This window comes from Mus pahari, chromosome 9 (genome assembly GCF_900095145.1).
Source record: "Mus pahari chromosome 9, PAHARI_EIJ_v1.1, whole genome shotgun sequence".
Taxonomy (NCBI): Eukaryota; Metazoa; Chordata; class Mammalia; order Rodentia; family Muridae; genus Mus; species Mus pahari.
The window spans coordinates 38,819,562-38,835,423 of record NC_034598.1 but is presented as its reverse complement, the minus strand read 5'-3'; the positions used below and the strand labels follow the sequence as shown (position 1 = coordinate 38,835,423).

Below are 15,862 nucleotides of genomic sequence, written 5' to 3'. Positions count from 1 at the left end.
GACCAAGAATTATTCTGGAATCTTGTGTCAATATAATCAAAGAGAAAGATAACTGGCTTTATCTGGCTGACAGTGATTTTGCAGAGCAATGTGGCAAACGCACCTGCCGAGTTAACAGAATATAGGGTTAACCATAATAGAACAATCCTTCCAAAGGCACATGTAGTAAAAACATATTTTGTTTTATTTCCAGCAGAGCATTACATGCTTTTCAACAGCTTTTTATCGAAGTAGTCTATCTTATAAAAGGAACAAAACATACAAGTAACACAGATACTTTATTTACAATAAATGCATTATTATAGAAATATGATAATGGAGGGAAGCAGAGAGGGCGTTGGGAAGAGAAATACAGACACAACAAATTATATCTATCACTATTTCATTCTGCTGGTCTATAGCTTTAACTCATTGAAAAGGTCATGACTCAGGCTCGACTCAAGTGAGAATCTCAATATTTATTAAGGTCTCTCTCAAGTATTTGCAAACATTTTTCCACGAACTGGATCTTGAAAAGAAGGATTTTATTACTTTATTCTCACCACTGAAAATAGGCAGAAAAGTGAAAATTAACATTGTTTAATATCAGGACTGAAAATACCGGGCTTAGTGTGAACATTTTTAGGTTTCTTAGATTATAAATGCCATTGTCCTGAGCTGTTTCCTGAGATTCTCCCAGCGAGGACAATTATACTCATTATAGTTTTTGAGAGAGATTCGCTAGATCGTCATAGTTTTAGAAATTTCATGTAAAAGGAAGAGGAGGCAAAACATTTACCATAAGTTGATATTTATACTCTGTGTTGATGCTCAAACAGCTTTGGCAGCCTTCTGAGGAGTTGGCAGTTTTTGTAAAATATGTCAAAAAAGAAGCACAACATCCTCGAGCTGCATCACACAGCAGAGCTACACTTCCTTCACATGCCAGAGCAGCCTTGGCAGTCTCTTCCTGCTCTCTTCAGAAAGGCGGCGATAGGCTGTCTCTAAAGGAGACAGGCAGCAGTACTGCAGCAGGATCTCCAAGCCCTGCAGAGTCACATGCTAACACAGCTTCCTTTAGTAAAAGCAACTGTTTTGTTTCAGCCCAGTTTTAAGAACAAAACAATTGGCTAAAAGTAAGGGAAGGGCACACAGACATTCTGGAATGCTCATGGGCTTTATGCTACTGCTTTAAAAAGTCAAACTGCATCTTAAAGAAACACAGGTCTGTTCAGAATAGAAAAGTAGTTAATCATAAGTAAAGTATAAATCTACCAGTGAAAAAAAATAGTCTTTTTCTATTATAGCACTTTAATGTATTTTTCTCCTTTGTCTACAATTATAATTTAGTTTCATTTTTTTTCAATTGGTCGTAATTACTCACTCTATATGTTTTCATTATAGATGAAATTAATTTCTAAATAACCAAAATACATTTTCAAAATTACCTAATATTTTAAAAGTAGTAATAGTGTTTGTTCTGAACACTTCATAATGGAGGCTAGCAACAGTGCAGACACTTTGACTACATACAAAGACCATGGATGAAAATGGAACTTGACAGTCATTTCTCAGGTGAGTAAAAGGAGTTACTGTCAAAATAATCCCATGATTAATTGCAGGTTAGCATTACAATGTTTTATCATTATAAGTCTTGTTATTGTTCGCAAAGAAAGTCTAAGTAGAATTATAGTGAAAAAAAAATAATTCTTCAAGGAGCAACTTGACACGATCCCTTTCCTTAAAGTGCAATTCCAGAAGAAAAACCCTTTATTGCTGGAAGCACACTAGCAACAACCCAAGAAAGTCATGTAGACATACAGTGGTGAGAATGCTCACAACACTCTTGCACAGGATGGCCCCAAACTTCACCATCTTCATATGTCCTAGTAGAGGTGGGGATTTTATGACTATTTTAAAGTTCAAGCATATGAAGAGAAAATTCCAGAATAAAACCATGTGTGTGTGTATGTGTGTGTGTGTATATATATGTATATATATATATATATATATATATATATATATATATATATATATATATTAAGTATGGTGAGGAAATACTTCTAATTACCACAGACAGGGGGAATATCTTGAATGTTCCGATCTTTCCTGTTGTCAGCTTTTGCTGTGTGCCCTCTTTCAGTTCCACGCAGACTTTCAGAGAGCCATGCTTGACCATCCTGTCTAACCAGCTTTAAGCCTTAATCCTTTCCAGATTCCAGACAGAGCTCACAGTGTGATCCCTGTCTTAGAGGATTACCTTGCTTTTCACTTAGATGATTCCATGTGTGACTGTAAACTCTACCTATTTACATAAACATCCCAATACTTTGTTCAGAGTAATTTAGATTATTCACTACTCATATAGAACTAAAGACTACTATTTACTGAAAGAGTCTTTTGTGATATAATCCAAATGAAGCATTTCTAGGTGTGGTATATTATAAAGCCTTGGGCAGAAAATTAAAGATGAATCATTGATAGATTTTGAAAAAGCTTTTATGTAGAGTCTCTGATCATACCAAAGCAAATGCTAAAATAAAAACAAATTCTTATTATAGAAAATACTGGGAAATACAGAACACACTCACCATTCCGACTCTCTTCATCAATGGCCACAATGGTAGCTGGTGGTCCTCCCCTAGCTAGTTTGCAATCTAGAGAAAAGATAACCAAAGGTTAAAATTAACATGTGCAAGAGAAATTACACAAAATTAAATTCACTAATAGGCTCAGCAGTTAAGAGCACCGACTGTTCTTCCAAAGGTCCTGAGTTCAAATCCCATCAACCACATTGGTGGCTCACAACCATCCGTAATGAGATCTGATGCATCTGAAGACAGCTACAATGTACTTAGATATAATAATAAATAAATCTATATATAAAAAACTTACAATCACATTGACATACAACATTTTAAGTGTTTTATTATGAAAATAAAACATTTTCTAAGGCCCACACAGATTCCATGATACTACAGCTAAACACTGTTCAAACCTTACTGTGAAACCAGCAAAGATGGCTGGACAGCAGTCCTTCTGGACAGAAATAATGGAATGGTAATTTAACGCAGAGAAATAACATAGGGAGATGATTAACAGGATAAATGACGAGAAAGCTCTACAACAGAAACAAACATAATTGGAAATTAATTGTGATAAAGGGCATGATTAAAGTGAGTGAATAGAATTTTAATCATGCTGTAAAAACAATAGAGCAAAAATGGAGGAAGAAGAGATGCCCATGAGGTGCTGTGGATTATTTCAGTCACCTTACCCTCATATTGCCAGTCTGTAGTCAAAGTATAGAATCACCAATGGGAGCAGATCAAAAAACAGAAGAAAGAAAGGAAGAAAGTATACATGTATATTTAGCAAGAGTTTCACATATACATAAAAGTCATTATACAGTAATACATGAATTACCTAATGATCTGTGAAAAGGAGATAAATCAGATTTTATAATTTGAATATAATATTAACACCAAAAATAGATAACATATACATATACCATTAGCATAGAACTATTTAGTAGTATTTTAGATTAATGTGACAATAACATAAAGTACATTTATACAATATTCTAAAAATATATAGTGCTTATAAAAAGTATTTATCCTACATTGAAATCTTCAGGATAATATCTTTTAATTAGAAGTGATAATGAATTCATATTTTAAACACTCATCTCACCTCATTGAGGATTACTCAATTATGGCTCTAAAAATAGCATTATAACTTGCACAAATTAAAAGTGAAGGCTAAGCTTACAAGTTTCCATACATCCATTTCAGAGCCAGGGGTGCTCTTCTGAGTTACACAGAGCCTCTTACATGTCTCTACATATGTTTATGACACATATGCATGCTGGAAATTTTATAAACATATATATATACATATATATACATACATATTCATATATACATATATATATATACATACATATACATATATACACATATATAGTGTGTGTATGTGTTTGTATGTATATATGTATATATGTGTGTATGTATAGCTAACATGTTTGGTATCTAAAATGTGATTTTAAGATTTTCTGATTAAAAAAATGTTTGCTGCCTTTTATGTATGTCAGCATAGGCCACACAGTCTTTGGAAGCACAGCTCTGAGAGGTGCACTCTCTTTTGAAGGGAAAGTGCTGGCAGGTCTGCAGGCTTAATCTCTTCATCTTTGTCAATGTTCAAGAGTCCTTCTTCACAGCTCATATCTGTGGTAACTCTATACTCCTTTCTTCCCTTCCTGCACCTCTCAACAGCTTGACTCTCTGTCTACCCCCTCTGCTCTTACAGAGAGTTTCTCACCAGCCTCTCAGAGGCCCCATTCCTGGGTCTAGGAACAAGGCTAAAATATGAAAATTTCTTTTGCTAAAATGTGTTATGCCTTTCCCTTTAAGTAAAGACAAACCCTGAATAACCATCTAAATTTTCCCTCCTCTGACCCAGCTATGCTTGAATCTGACTTAAATGGGTCCCTAATTGTTCCTATGTTAGTAGTCTGATCTATTGTATTTCTGGTTGTGAGCCTGGTCTTTAATTGTAGACCCATCTCTCCAGTCCCAGGTTAGTCTTTGTACTGCAATGACAGGGAGTGGTATATTTTGGTATTATAGTACAGGGATATTGGGAGCAAAACCTCAGAAAGAATTAATGTAGGTCATCTAGAACACTGACTGGTCCCCACAAGATGGATGTGGTCTGAAATGATGAACCTGGCTTTGACTCCGCCCCTCATCTTCCCGTGTGGCCATGTGGTCCTTTCCTTGCTGTTGCCATTGATGTTGTCTTTAATGAAGACTGAATGGAAAGCCAAGCAGATGGGCTGGCCAATTTCATATGTGAATCATAAACTATATTTAAAAGAAAAATATTTATAGTTTCCTCATACTGAGTTTTTATTTATTTTTTATATATTTCATGGGAACAAAGGTATTAGGTAGAAACAAAGGTATTAGGAACAATGATGTACGTGTAGACAGGTAGAGCTCAATGTTGTGTTTGTGGAGTCAATTATTTAAAACAAAATTAATAATGACAGAAATAACTGAACCAACACAGTGACAATTAATTTGCAGGAAGGGATGAAGGGACAATGAGAAGATGGAAATGCCTGCGAGGCAGAGGAATACGAATCCTGGTTGGTCCATGAAGAAGAAGATTCAAAACTGTACTTGTCTCTTCAGCTGCGTGGGATACAGCATGTATTCTTTTGTACTGTTCCCACCATCTATGTATAGCAAAGATCAAAAACCATCACAGGTACAGGTATTAGATAAAAGTGTCCCATTCCAGGATGAATACTGACAGATACAAAGATCTTTAACTAGTAGGTTTATGAGTAGGTGGAATGGAGGAAGACAGAGGAAGAGGTTAACATGTAAATCCTATTCTCTCACCAGTGGGTTATTACAGAGGGTAGACCTAATTACCAGCAAGATGACTCAGCTGGGACCTATAACTGTGACATACTTGGTGGATGGGAGCACTGACTCTCACAAGTTGTCCCGTGACATCTGTGTATATGTGATGACATGCATGGGATATGGCCATTCATAAACACAAACCAATAAATTAAAATGTAATAAAAAATTGTAAAGAAAGGATAAGTCTTACACAGCTAAAGCAAAAGAAAAAACAAAAACAAAAAGTAGGCAGAGAGACAGAGCGAGAGAGAGAGAGAGAGAGAGAGAGAGAGAGAGAGAGAGAGAGAGAGAGATTGATTCTCATATCCAGTCCTGGCTGGTGCATCATCCCTGGTTCATCGATTATTTCCTAGACACAATGGAACATATCTGCTTAATGCTTTAATCTTGCTTTCCCCTATTCTTTATGTCCAACTTTATGGGGGTTTTTTGTTTTGTTTTGTTTTGTTTTTGAGTTTGAAGGAGCATAACCTCTTTTAGGACTCTTCCAACATGTATTCCATTGAATTCATTCCCTATTTGGGAAAGTACCAATTAACCCACATCTCCCAGAACTGCCTTCAGACTAAGTCTTCTCAACAAGAGCTGCTTCTGAGAAAACACTGTTGGTTTTCTGTAAACAGTGGTCTATCTACCCGTAATATCTCATCTGCTATGCTTCCAACAGAGCTGTCCAGACCCACTGTTCCTTCAGTAGTAGAAAAAGTCACCACGTAAATGTTTAACTTAATTTCCTTACAGTTAGATTCTCTAGGGGTTCCCAATTGCCACCAATGAACTACCTCACCCAACCAATACTTTAGGATTGGCCTAAGCCTATTTTCATTTTATTAATTTTAAATACAGAACACTAATGAAGGGAAGCTTGTCAGACAAATAATCTATTAATAACATTATTCAAAGCAGCTCAAGTGTTTGTTTTGAAATGGTGCATTCATGAAAGTATAATTAGCTCTGAAATGCAGGAAAACACTTTAATATGTTTATTTAGAATTGTCTTGAGGAGAAAATAATTTTGGATGGACCAGGCCAGGATTTATTGAGTACAAGGTATCATCATTGAAGTCAGAGGGAACATTAAGAAGCAATTTGGAATTTCCCTGTCCTTTCTCTATGGCCTATTAAGAAGCCATCTGCTGTAAGAAGGGTGAGTTTGCTGCTGGAGTGTACATCTGGAAAATGGGTTCTTTCCATCTGTTTAATTTAGTCTTCACTGTCCTAATTAAACCACATATTGGCCTTTCATGCTGAAAAAAATGTCAACCTCTTAGAGACTTACATATTTCCAACAACTAATATATTATTATTATTAAGTGTGAGCTATGAATGCCAATACCTGAATCTCAAGGTAGTGGATTCTACAGATGTGCCATCGTGCTATCTGTACACTATGTGTCTCTCAATGATCTTAGGTCACTGGTTGGACTGAGGATTAGAAGGAAGTCCTAGAGTGACATGCAGTGTCATGACTGAGAATTGAACTCCAGGATGTTCTAGTTGGACTGCTGCCCAAGGACCACTCAGACTCAACTGCTGACTGAAATAGTCACCCAGAAGAGTAGAGAGCCAGGGAAGACCACCTAATTCTAAAATTTTCCTTTAATCTCAAGCAATGTAGTCGCAATAAAATTCAGAGCTATTCACTTTGGTCCTGTACAGACATGACACCTGCCACCTGAGTGTCAATGACTGGCACACTGTTTTTCCCACCAGTTTCCAGGGAGTTCCACTGACCAGACAATGTCTGCACTTGTCATTTCAAAGCAGAACTCCAAAATCAAAAAGCAATTGTTACTTAGTCTTAGTCCCAGTTCAAGCTTGGCCTCTTTCAATCACACAGGGAAGTAAGTAGCCATATTTGCATGCCAACATGCACCTCCCCCAAGTGAATTTGCCTATCCCTATGGGAGGTAGGATAAATATGTTCAAAATGCAGTATATGAAATCCTCAAAGAATTGGTAAAATATTGTAGAAATAATCAGTCATTTTATATGAGTTAAAAGTTAAACGTTTTTATGGCCTAGAACTCAATATATAATACTATTTTAGAGGGAAAAAAACCCAGAAAATGTTGAATGGCCTACCAGATGCTGTAACATACAACCTTCTCTGCCCTCTCAAACTCATTTTGTGGATGTTCTAACAGAAAGTAGAATCCAGTCTTTTTCCAGCCTTTTCCCCCCCTCTTAGTAATTTCCCTTTCTTCCAGAGGTGGCCACAAGCCCTGTTGATGTTTCACGATTTCCCATTTTTATTCTTTGTAACCAATCTGTCCTTCATTTACATCTTCTACAGATGTCAGCATGAGCCTAACTTTGCCAGGGAGATTCTCTGGCATCTAACCAGGTGAGATTCCCTGATTTCTCTTGTAGATTCCCTGCCTGCGTCTTGCAACAATACAGATAATTTGAGATGATCAGAATCCCAGTGACAGAAATCCTAGTAAAATCCTAAACCTTTTATATACTCCTTACGGTGTACCTTATGTATGAGACCACATTATATATTAACTTTTACCTTTTCCTTTTTATTCTTTAAAACATCCTTAAGTACAAGAAACTGGGAAAGGATGGGAGACTCATTAGTTGTATAAAGACAGGATAGCTGCTTTCTTCATAACCAGAGGGTATGTTTCCATTTCAGTAAAAAGGTGAGAAAATTCTTACTTGTTACCAATTATTCATAACTTCCACAGGATCTTCATACACTGACTATCTGTGGAGAAATCCTGCTAATTACAGTTGGAGTCAACCATGATTGGATAGCTCCTCTGAGCTCTGTGCAAAAGGGTTTACCAGCAGTGCTTCCCCTTCTCTGACCTTGTACATGGGAAAGGTTGAGTAGTGCTCAGCAAACCCACATGTTCAACTCCCTCTTTCTCTTCTCCCATAGGAACATGCCCAACAAGTACCTGGGATTCCTGGAATGTCTCTCCAATCAAACAAGGCACTCCAAATGCTTTAACCTCTAGCCAATGGAACTTTACCCGAAGAAGAACTTCTTTCCACTCTCCAAGGTTCAAATACACCCATGTTTCATTTTGAATAAAGTATAAGTGTACAAGCCCACTCCAGTAAACACAGGTGTACAAGATCATCTAAGAGAACCATTTCATTGGAGACCATCAGAGAAGGTCTTTGTCAAAAAGAGGTGTAATGCTAAGATCCTCAGAGAATGCCTTCAATCTTTCTTTCCCCTGACACTCTTTCCAGCCAGACTGGGATCCTGAATACCCAACATATTCCTGACTTCTGGACACTCTGAGTGGTAAGAAGTGTTGGATTTGGAACAACAGCTGGACCCCAATACAAATACCACAATTATCTAGTTGTCTAGACTTAAGCAATGTTACAGAGTAAGCTTTCCAGGAGCAATAAGGATATGTTTAAATATGTATAACAATTTTGTTAAAATGTACTTTAAAGAAATGGTGCATAAAGGCTGCAGATGCTAAGACTCTGGGACATATGGATGATGTCATACACTTCTAACTCAAGACAGGCCAAGAAGTCCAGTCTTGATCACTGCTTCTGCCACTTTATGATGTATATACACGTCAGGTCCTTAGCAGCATTGTATCTTTATCTGAATCATTTAAGATCCACCAAAGTTTTTTAACTTACTATCATTATTTTTTTATTTTTATTTTATTTTATTTTATTTTATTTTATTTATTTATTTATTTATTTATTTATTTATTTATTTATTTATTTATTTATTTTGAGACAGGGTTTCTCTGTATAGCCCTGGCTGTCCTGGAGCTCACTTTGTAGACCAGGCTGGTCTCGAACTCAGAAATCTGCCTGCCTTTGCTGGGATTAAAGGCATGTGCCACCATGCCCGGCTACTATCATTATTTAACACAGTTGTTGAATTAGTCACTTTTTAATCTTATAGGGAAAGAAATATAAAACATCCTCATCCAATCTCTAGTACAGTTATTTCACATCAAAATTGACCCCTAGTAAATTATATTTTGCTTTGACATCTGAAATATGTTGTTTAATAATCTACTATCAAGTAGATGGGGATCCATACTAAACCTTTTCAGATCTTACTTTTAAACTAATGTGTCCCCTAAAGGTGAATTACATTGTTAAGTTTATTCAGTCAGTTAACTAAATTGTCTTCATTCTTTTGTTTTAGACAATCATAATTCATAGTTGTGGAAAACAGTCCAAATGGATAGATACATCTACCAACTCACTCAATGCTTGGGGAATATTGGGAAATATGGGGTAGAAAAATGTTCAGAGCCAGAGACAAGGGACATTGCTACCTCAATCCTGCACAAAGAAATTCAAGCAACTAAGGAATCATAAGAGTAGAGAAATAGACTTCCCTAGGGAATACCAGACAAATTGATTATCTAGTACCCAATGTTGGCCCTGAAACAGTATACACAGCAACATTATATGTACTAAGTGATTATATTTTAAAATATAAATATATATGTATACATATACATAAATATTTATATGCATATAAGTATATACACACACACGTGTGTGTGTGTGTGTGTGTGTGTGTGTGTGTGTGTGTGTGAATGCATGTGCCTGTGTGCATGTGTGTGCATACACTTTGGTGAGATCTACTTTTAATAACATTTCCCTCCAAATCCTCTACTATCCCCTCAACATTATTTCTTCTCTACTTAATATTTCCTAAAAATGATTTTAAAAAATTTACTGAGTCCTCTTAGATAAGAGAAAAAGAAAACAAAAGGAAAGGAAAGAAACGGAAAGGAAAGGAAAGGAAAGGAAAGGAAAGGAAAGGAAAGGAAAGGAAAGGAAAGGAATAAGATGTTTAAGTATCCAAGAACAGCGTGGTTTTGTAGGCACATTATGAAAAGCAGTTACATAGTTTGGATCCAAGATGCTCCTAAAACTAATTTATTTTCTTTTCTAATTATTCTTAATGAGATTTTTAAAGAAAATGCTCAGCCATGGTTCTACAAATTGACTCAAAGTTCCTGACTCTGGTATTTAAGTTCACATTCTCTGAGCAGGGATGTCCTCAGTCTTTGTTTAGATCTACTTTGCTTGTTTAAATAGAACTATTTACCACTAGCTCATTATATACATGCCTAAGCTTTTATTTAAAAAAGAAATAAAAAAGGAAGCTGCTGACTAAAAGAAAAAAAGATAATCCTTTAATTACTGATAACAGTTTTACAGGTGTGAAATATTTCAAGCAGGTAATCTGCCAGATTTACCCGTTAGCGTGTTGGCATATTATCATCCTTTATTTAAGTAGAAAAGGGTGGATTTGTTTTCATTTCTGTGGCCTTGGAAGAATGTGTTGATGTTTAACACTGTGTTTACTATTTTTTTTATTCATACATAAGCAGGGAGACTGTTGAAGGGAGAAGAAGAAAAGTATTTCATGTGACTAGCATTTGAAGTTAGGTAAGCTGAAGTTAAGCAATGTTTTTCCATTGAGTTATTTAATAGTTCATTTTTATTAATTAAAAATTGTTTTACATGCATATGCTTCATATTTACCACTCTTGGCTCCCACCTCCATATTACTCCTGTCTACACCAACTCCCTACAAATCTCTCTCACATTTATAACTACTCATTTTGTTTTTGTGACCCACTGAATTTATCAGTACAGTGTCTTAGGGTTTCTGTGACTGTTATAAACAGGATGACTAAGAAACAACTTGGGGCAGAAAGGGCTTATTTGACTTAAACTTCCATCATCAAAAGAAGCCAGGATAGGACCTCAAGCAGGGCAGGAACCTGGAGCAGAAGCAGATGCAGAGACTATAGAGGGGTGATGCTTACTGGCTTACTCTACATGGCTTGCTCAGCCTGCCTTCCTGTAGAACCCAGGACTTCCAGCCCAGGGATGGCACCACCCACAATGGGCTGGGATCTACCACATCAATCACTAATAAATAAATTGCCATACAGGATTGTACACAGTGTGATCTAATGGAGGCCTTTTTAAAAAAATGAAGTTCCTTCCCCTCACATGACTTTAGCTTGTATCAAGTTAATATGAAACTACCCAATACAACTAGATGTATGGTAATGGTTTTTAAAGCACCTTTTGCAGTCAGTTGACTCAGCAACTTGTATAAAATGAAAAATACTGGTTTCTTGTTTCAGGGGATCTGTCAAAAGTCAGTGGTAAAGAATAAAACCCAATGAGCCCCTCCCACTTCCTTGAGAGTAATGGTAGGACTGGTCTTGTGAGGATTAAGTGCAGATAGAAATGTAATTAACTATTGCAATGGTTCTGGACTCTGGAATTTTGTAATCCTTCACTCAAACCTTCCAGCGTATACATACTCATCTCTCCTCTCTTCTGTAATGTTCTCTAAGTCTTAGAGGGAGTGATATAATGCTTTCTTTGGGACAATGATTGTATCTCATTGTCTGCATCTGGATCAGCCATGAGCCTCTTCATTCTTTATGCTATAGGTAATTAACTTTGAGGTTCTAGTATCAAAAGGTGAACATTGAGCCAGGATCAGACAGGGACTGGAGCAGGTTATGGAAATAGAAAAACCAGTAAAGAGGTAAAATATCAATGAACACAGACTGTTCACTGTTTCCTTATTCATTTCAACATATCTTCTCAGGGCTTCCCTGGATATGGCAGTTTATAACAACCTGTTCAGGGCCAGCAGGCCAGAAAGTCATTGCTGACAAGTCTGAGCATGGGATTTCCATCCTCAAATAAATCGATCTTATCTCCATATGACACCAGAGAGGCAAAATGCTAGTAATATCTTTGTATGTGACCAGCTTAAGCCTGACATTATGCCATTCAATAAATAGTTTCTCCCTGCATCATCAGCATCTCAGAGTGCAAAATGGAAGTCACTTCCAATTTGTGGTCTGGTATAATCTATTCTGTTCCAACCTTGGGTCGAAACATGCACAGGTAGAACAAAAACTGTAATGGCCGTAGCACAAAGCCATGATATTTTCAAGTGTCCTACAACAAGCCCATCCACTCAAGGATCGTTTTGAAGGGGAAGTGTAAGAAAGCACGTTCCTGATCTGAGTTCTGGGATGGATAGTAAGAATTATCAAAGCACAGAAAACTCAAAAGCATATTTGCATAGAGGAATGTCTCTGTCTTCTAGAACAGCTTGGTTGCCTTATGACAAGTAGCACTAATTAATGGGCATAGCACTGATGTTAGCTTGTCATATAGAATTTAATTCATGGCCACTCTTTAAATTAAAATAGTATGAGGGTTATTTTAGAAATAATTAAATCTATACCACTTATAATAAAAGCAAAAGCTATAAAATTACATTTCTATACTTCCAACTTGTCAAGGATTTCAGCACAGAAAGTACTGGATGATTTTTGTTAGAGATGAAATAGTTTTAAGAAGAAAGAAGAAAATCAAAATAAAGGAAGACAGAAAGGTGTAAATCTATAGAGCAAATATTTTAAGACAAGGCCCTTTGTTCTAAAACCTTTTACTTCAGAGATATCAGTACAGCAACAGTCACACAAGTATGTGTTATTATTACATTATACTAGTAAATAATTAAATATTTGTAAGACTTTATTTGAATATCATTATTTGAAAGTAGTCTGCATATATGAGAGGTAAAATGATTAATCGGGCTTTTCTATTTTTGTGTTTCCTTCCTTCTATATTTGTTCTTTTGTTGGTGGTTTTCTCACATTGCTAAGACCTGGGAGCCTAAAACTGCTGCCCCCACACATAGTCATTTGCCATGAGTGCTGACACTGTGGTTTCTCAAGAAGAAAGGTATTACGTGATCCAAAGTGAGGTTGAACAGGGAATGTGGTGAATGTGTAGTTCTTTGGGATCAGCTACTACATACAATTAATGTCTGGGTACCTATATACAAGATATCCTGCTGGCTCTTAAAGCACTCAGGCTTCCAGAAGAAACTTCAGAATTGTGATTAGATATTATTCTGTCTTTTTTGTTCGTTCCTCTGTAAATCTATGTTTAGGTTCAGAATCTTCAATATTACTTGTCACATGTCATGTGTAATATGACACAGAATATAACTAATGAACCAGTCATTACAAATGTATGTTTGTGTTGTTTAAAGAGGTTTGAGATTGGTTGGACAAAGGGTTCAGCATTTAAGAGTGCTTCCTGCCTTTGCCGATTATCAGGGTTCAGTTTCCAGCACCTACACCAGTGTCTTGCAACAGTCTGTAACTGTAGTTCCAAACAATTTCACTACCTTTGGCCTCTTTGGGAACCTGCACATCTGTGGCACACATAAAGTTCGTGCAGACAACATACGTGAACTTAATATATTTTTTATAAATCTTAAAAATTGGTATGATTATCTATAATAGTGAATAAAAACATTTCAGAAGCATTATATAAATTTTGATCCTGTTATGCACAAAAATTTCCAATATTAAAGTCTTTGACAATTATAGGTGAGTTGTAGAGCACTTCCACAGGAAGCATAAGGTTCTAGGTTTGGGCACCTGCTAATATTAATCCAGTTATATCCTCATGTTTAGAGTTATTAAATTATACACATTACATTTATTGAAGCAAACATTTGGGAAAGAGAAACCTTTAAGTAAGAAAATATATCAGGTGAGTATCAGATTCTAAATGATTAGGAGCTTATAATCAGTATATAATAAAGCATTCTACAGTATCTAATCTGTAAGAGTGGAATGCAGTTAGATTTACATGTGGCTAAGCCATGGAGATAGTGGCCTGTAACCATTTCACACTGAAGTTCTCCAGAACACACCATTGATCTTGCTTCAGGAAGCATGGTAGTTGATAGTTACACAATTAGGCCCACACTAATCTAGATTTCTGAACTAGACATGGCAGTGACAAGAACAGGGAAGAAAGAATATTGAAGTCAACTAAATCTTGTTCACTTGAGCAAGCAAACTGCAGGCCTTGCATCATGAAGGCAGTCATATCATCGCAAGAAAGCTGTAGATGGATTTGATCCTCAGATCAGGGGCAAATATGTATCGTCCATCCAGTCAATAATCTTACCTGGACCTGAAATCAACTTTCATTACGTTCATTGTACAGTAAGATATTCTACCATGCACCAAGTAACCCAATAAGACTTTAGAAAGGTTACAAAGAGATGGACATTGAGAAATGTAATGACAAATTTACCATGAGTTTCCTTTTCTCAAACAAAATGTTATTTATAGCCCCAAAGCTTCTTTACCACCTCTGTCAATGTCTTCCTGTTTATACTATTTTGTTTTACCTGATTTAAAATTTTCAAATATACCAGGCATTAAAAATAAAAGAAAATCCATTATATTCATAGAGGTAGTCATCAATAGAAGTACAACAAACACATATTTTTATATTCCATTGCTGATTAAAAAAATTGGCAGAAATAGCCAGAGTCCTATCATTCTATGGTATGAAAAAAATTCCCATGCACATTTTGGCATGTATGTCATAGAGTGTATGTATGTGTGTATTATTCTAGTGACAGAAATGTGTTGTGGCACTGTATATATTAAAATTAGCTAACTTAGCAGCAAATTATTTTCCAGAATTACTGGTATCATTTTCATAGGTAAATGCTATTTGAATGAACCTCCTTCTTATAAAAATTAGTATGAAATTTTTGTCATTAAAAAAGACTAAATGCCATATAATGCTTCTAATTTTACATTTTTCTAACTGTGTGGCAATTTTGTATATTTAGTGAACATGTCTTTTTGTGAAACATTTGTTCAATTCTACATTGAGTGGTCTCTCTTTGAAAATGTATCCTGACAATTAGGCACTTGTTAGTTGTGTGTGAAGGGGTTTGCAACTCCATAAGAAGAACAACTATATCAACCAACCAGACTTCCCAGAGCTCCAAGGGACTAAACCATTAACCAAAGAGTACACATGGAGGGACCCATGGCTCCAGCTGCATATGTAGCAGAGGATGGCATTGTCTGGCATCAATGGGAGGAGGAGCCCTTGGTCCTGTGAAGGCTTGATGCCCCATTGTAGGTGAATGCCAGAGAGGTGAGTTGGTAGTGGATGGGTGGGAGGGGGAGCACTCTCATAGAAGCAGGGAGAGGGGGATGGGATAGGGGTGTTCTGGATGGGAAACCAGGAAAGGGGATAACATTTGAAATGTAAATACATAAAAAATGCATATCCAATAACAAAAAGAAAAGAAAAGCCTTTCATAGCCCATGGAATTCATCGCCATTTTCCTTTCTTTCTTTTGACAAGAATGTTGCTTGTTACTTAGCATGTTATAGTCACATTGTCTGGTTGTTTATTTTTTGTTGTTTTTATTTCTTGATAGCATTTCACTCTTTAGCCCAGGCTAGCCTTTAACTCTTTATACTCTTGCCTTAGCCTCATAGGGGTTAGAAGCATGTTCTATATAACATGCTCCCTTAAAGGATTTCTTGATGTGACACTTTTGAAAACTCTCCAGGACACAAAGGTATTTCTTTCTTTCTTTTTTTTTT

At 36.2% G+C, this 15,862-nt stretch overlaps 1 protein-coding gene across 4 annotated transcripts in view; it reads right to left on the bottom strand.

The window, feature by feature from the left end:
- The window catches only part of Pcdh15 (protocadherin related 15), a 1,443,732-nt gene that overhangs the window by 554,391 nt on the left and 873,479 nt on the right, over positions 1–15,862 (bottom strand). For 3 of the 4 annotated variants that reach the window (XM_029542087.1, XM_021204350.1, XM_021204349.1), the window contains 2 exons: positions 3,257–3,271; positions 2,571–2,636 (listed from right to left, as the gene is read on the bottom strand). In XM_029542087.1, coding sequence (XP_029397947.1) covers positions 2,571–2,636; positions 3,257–3,271 — 81 coding nt within the window. The remainder of the gene's footprint in view (positions 1–2,570; positions 2,637–3,256; positions 3,272–15,862) is intronic. The other variant, XM_021204353.1, reaches the window with a different exon arrangement.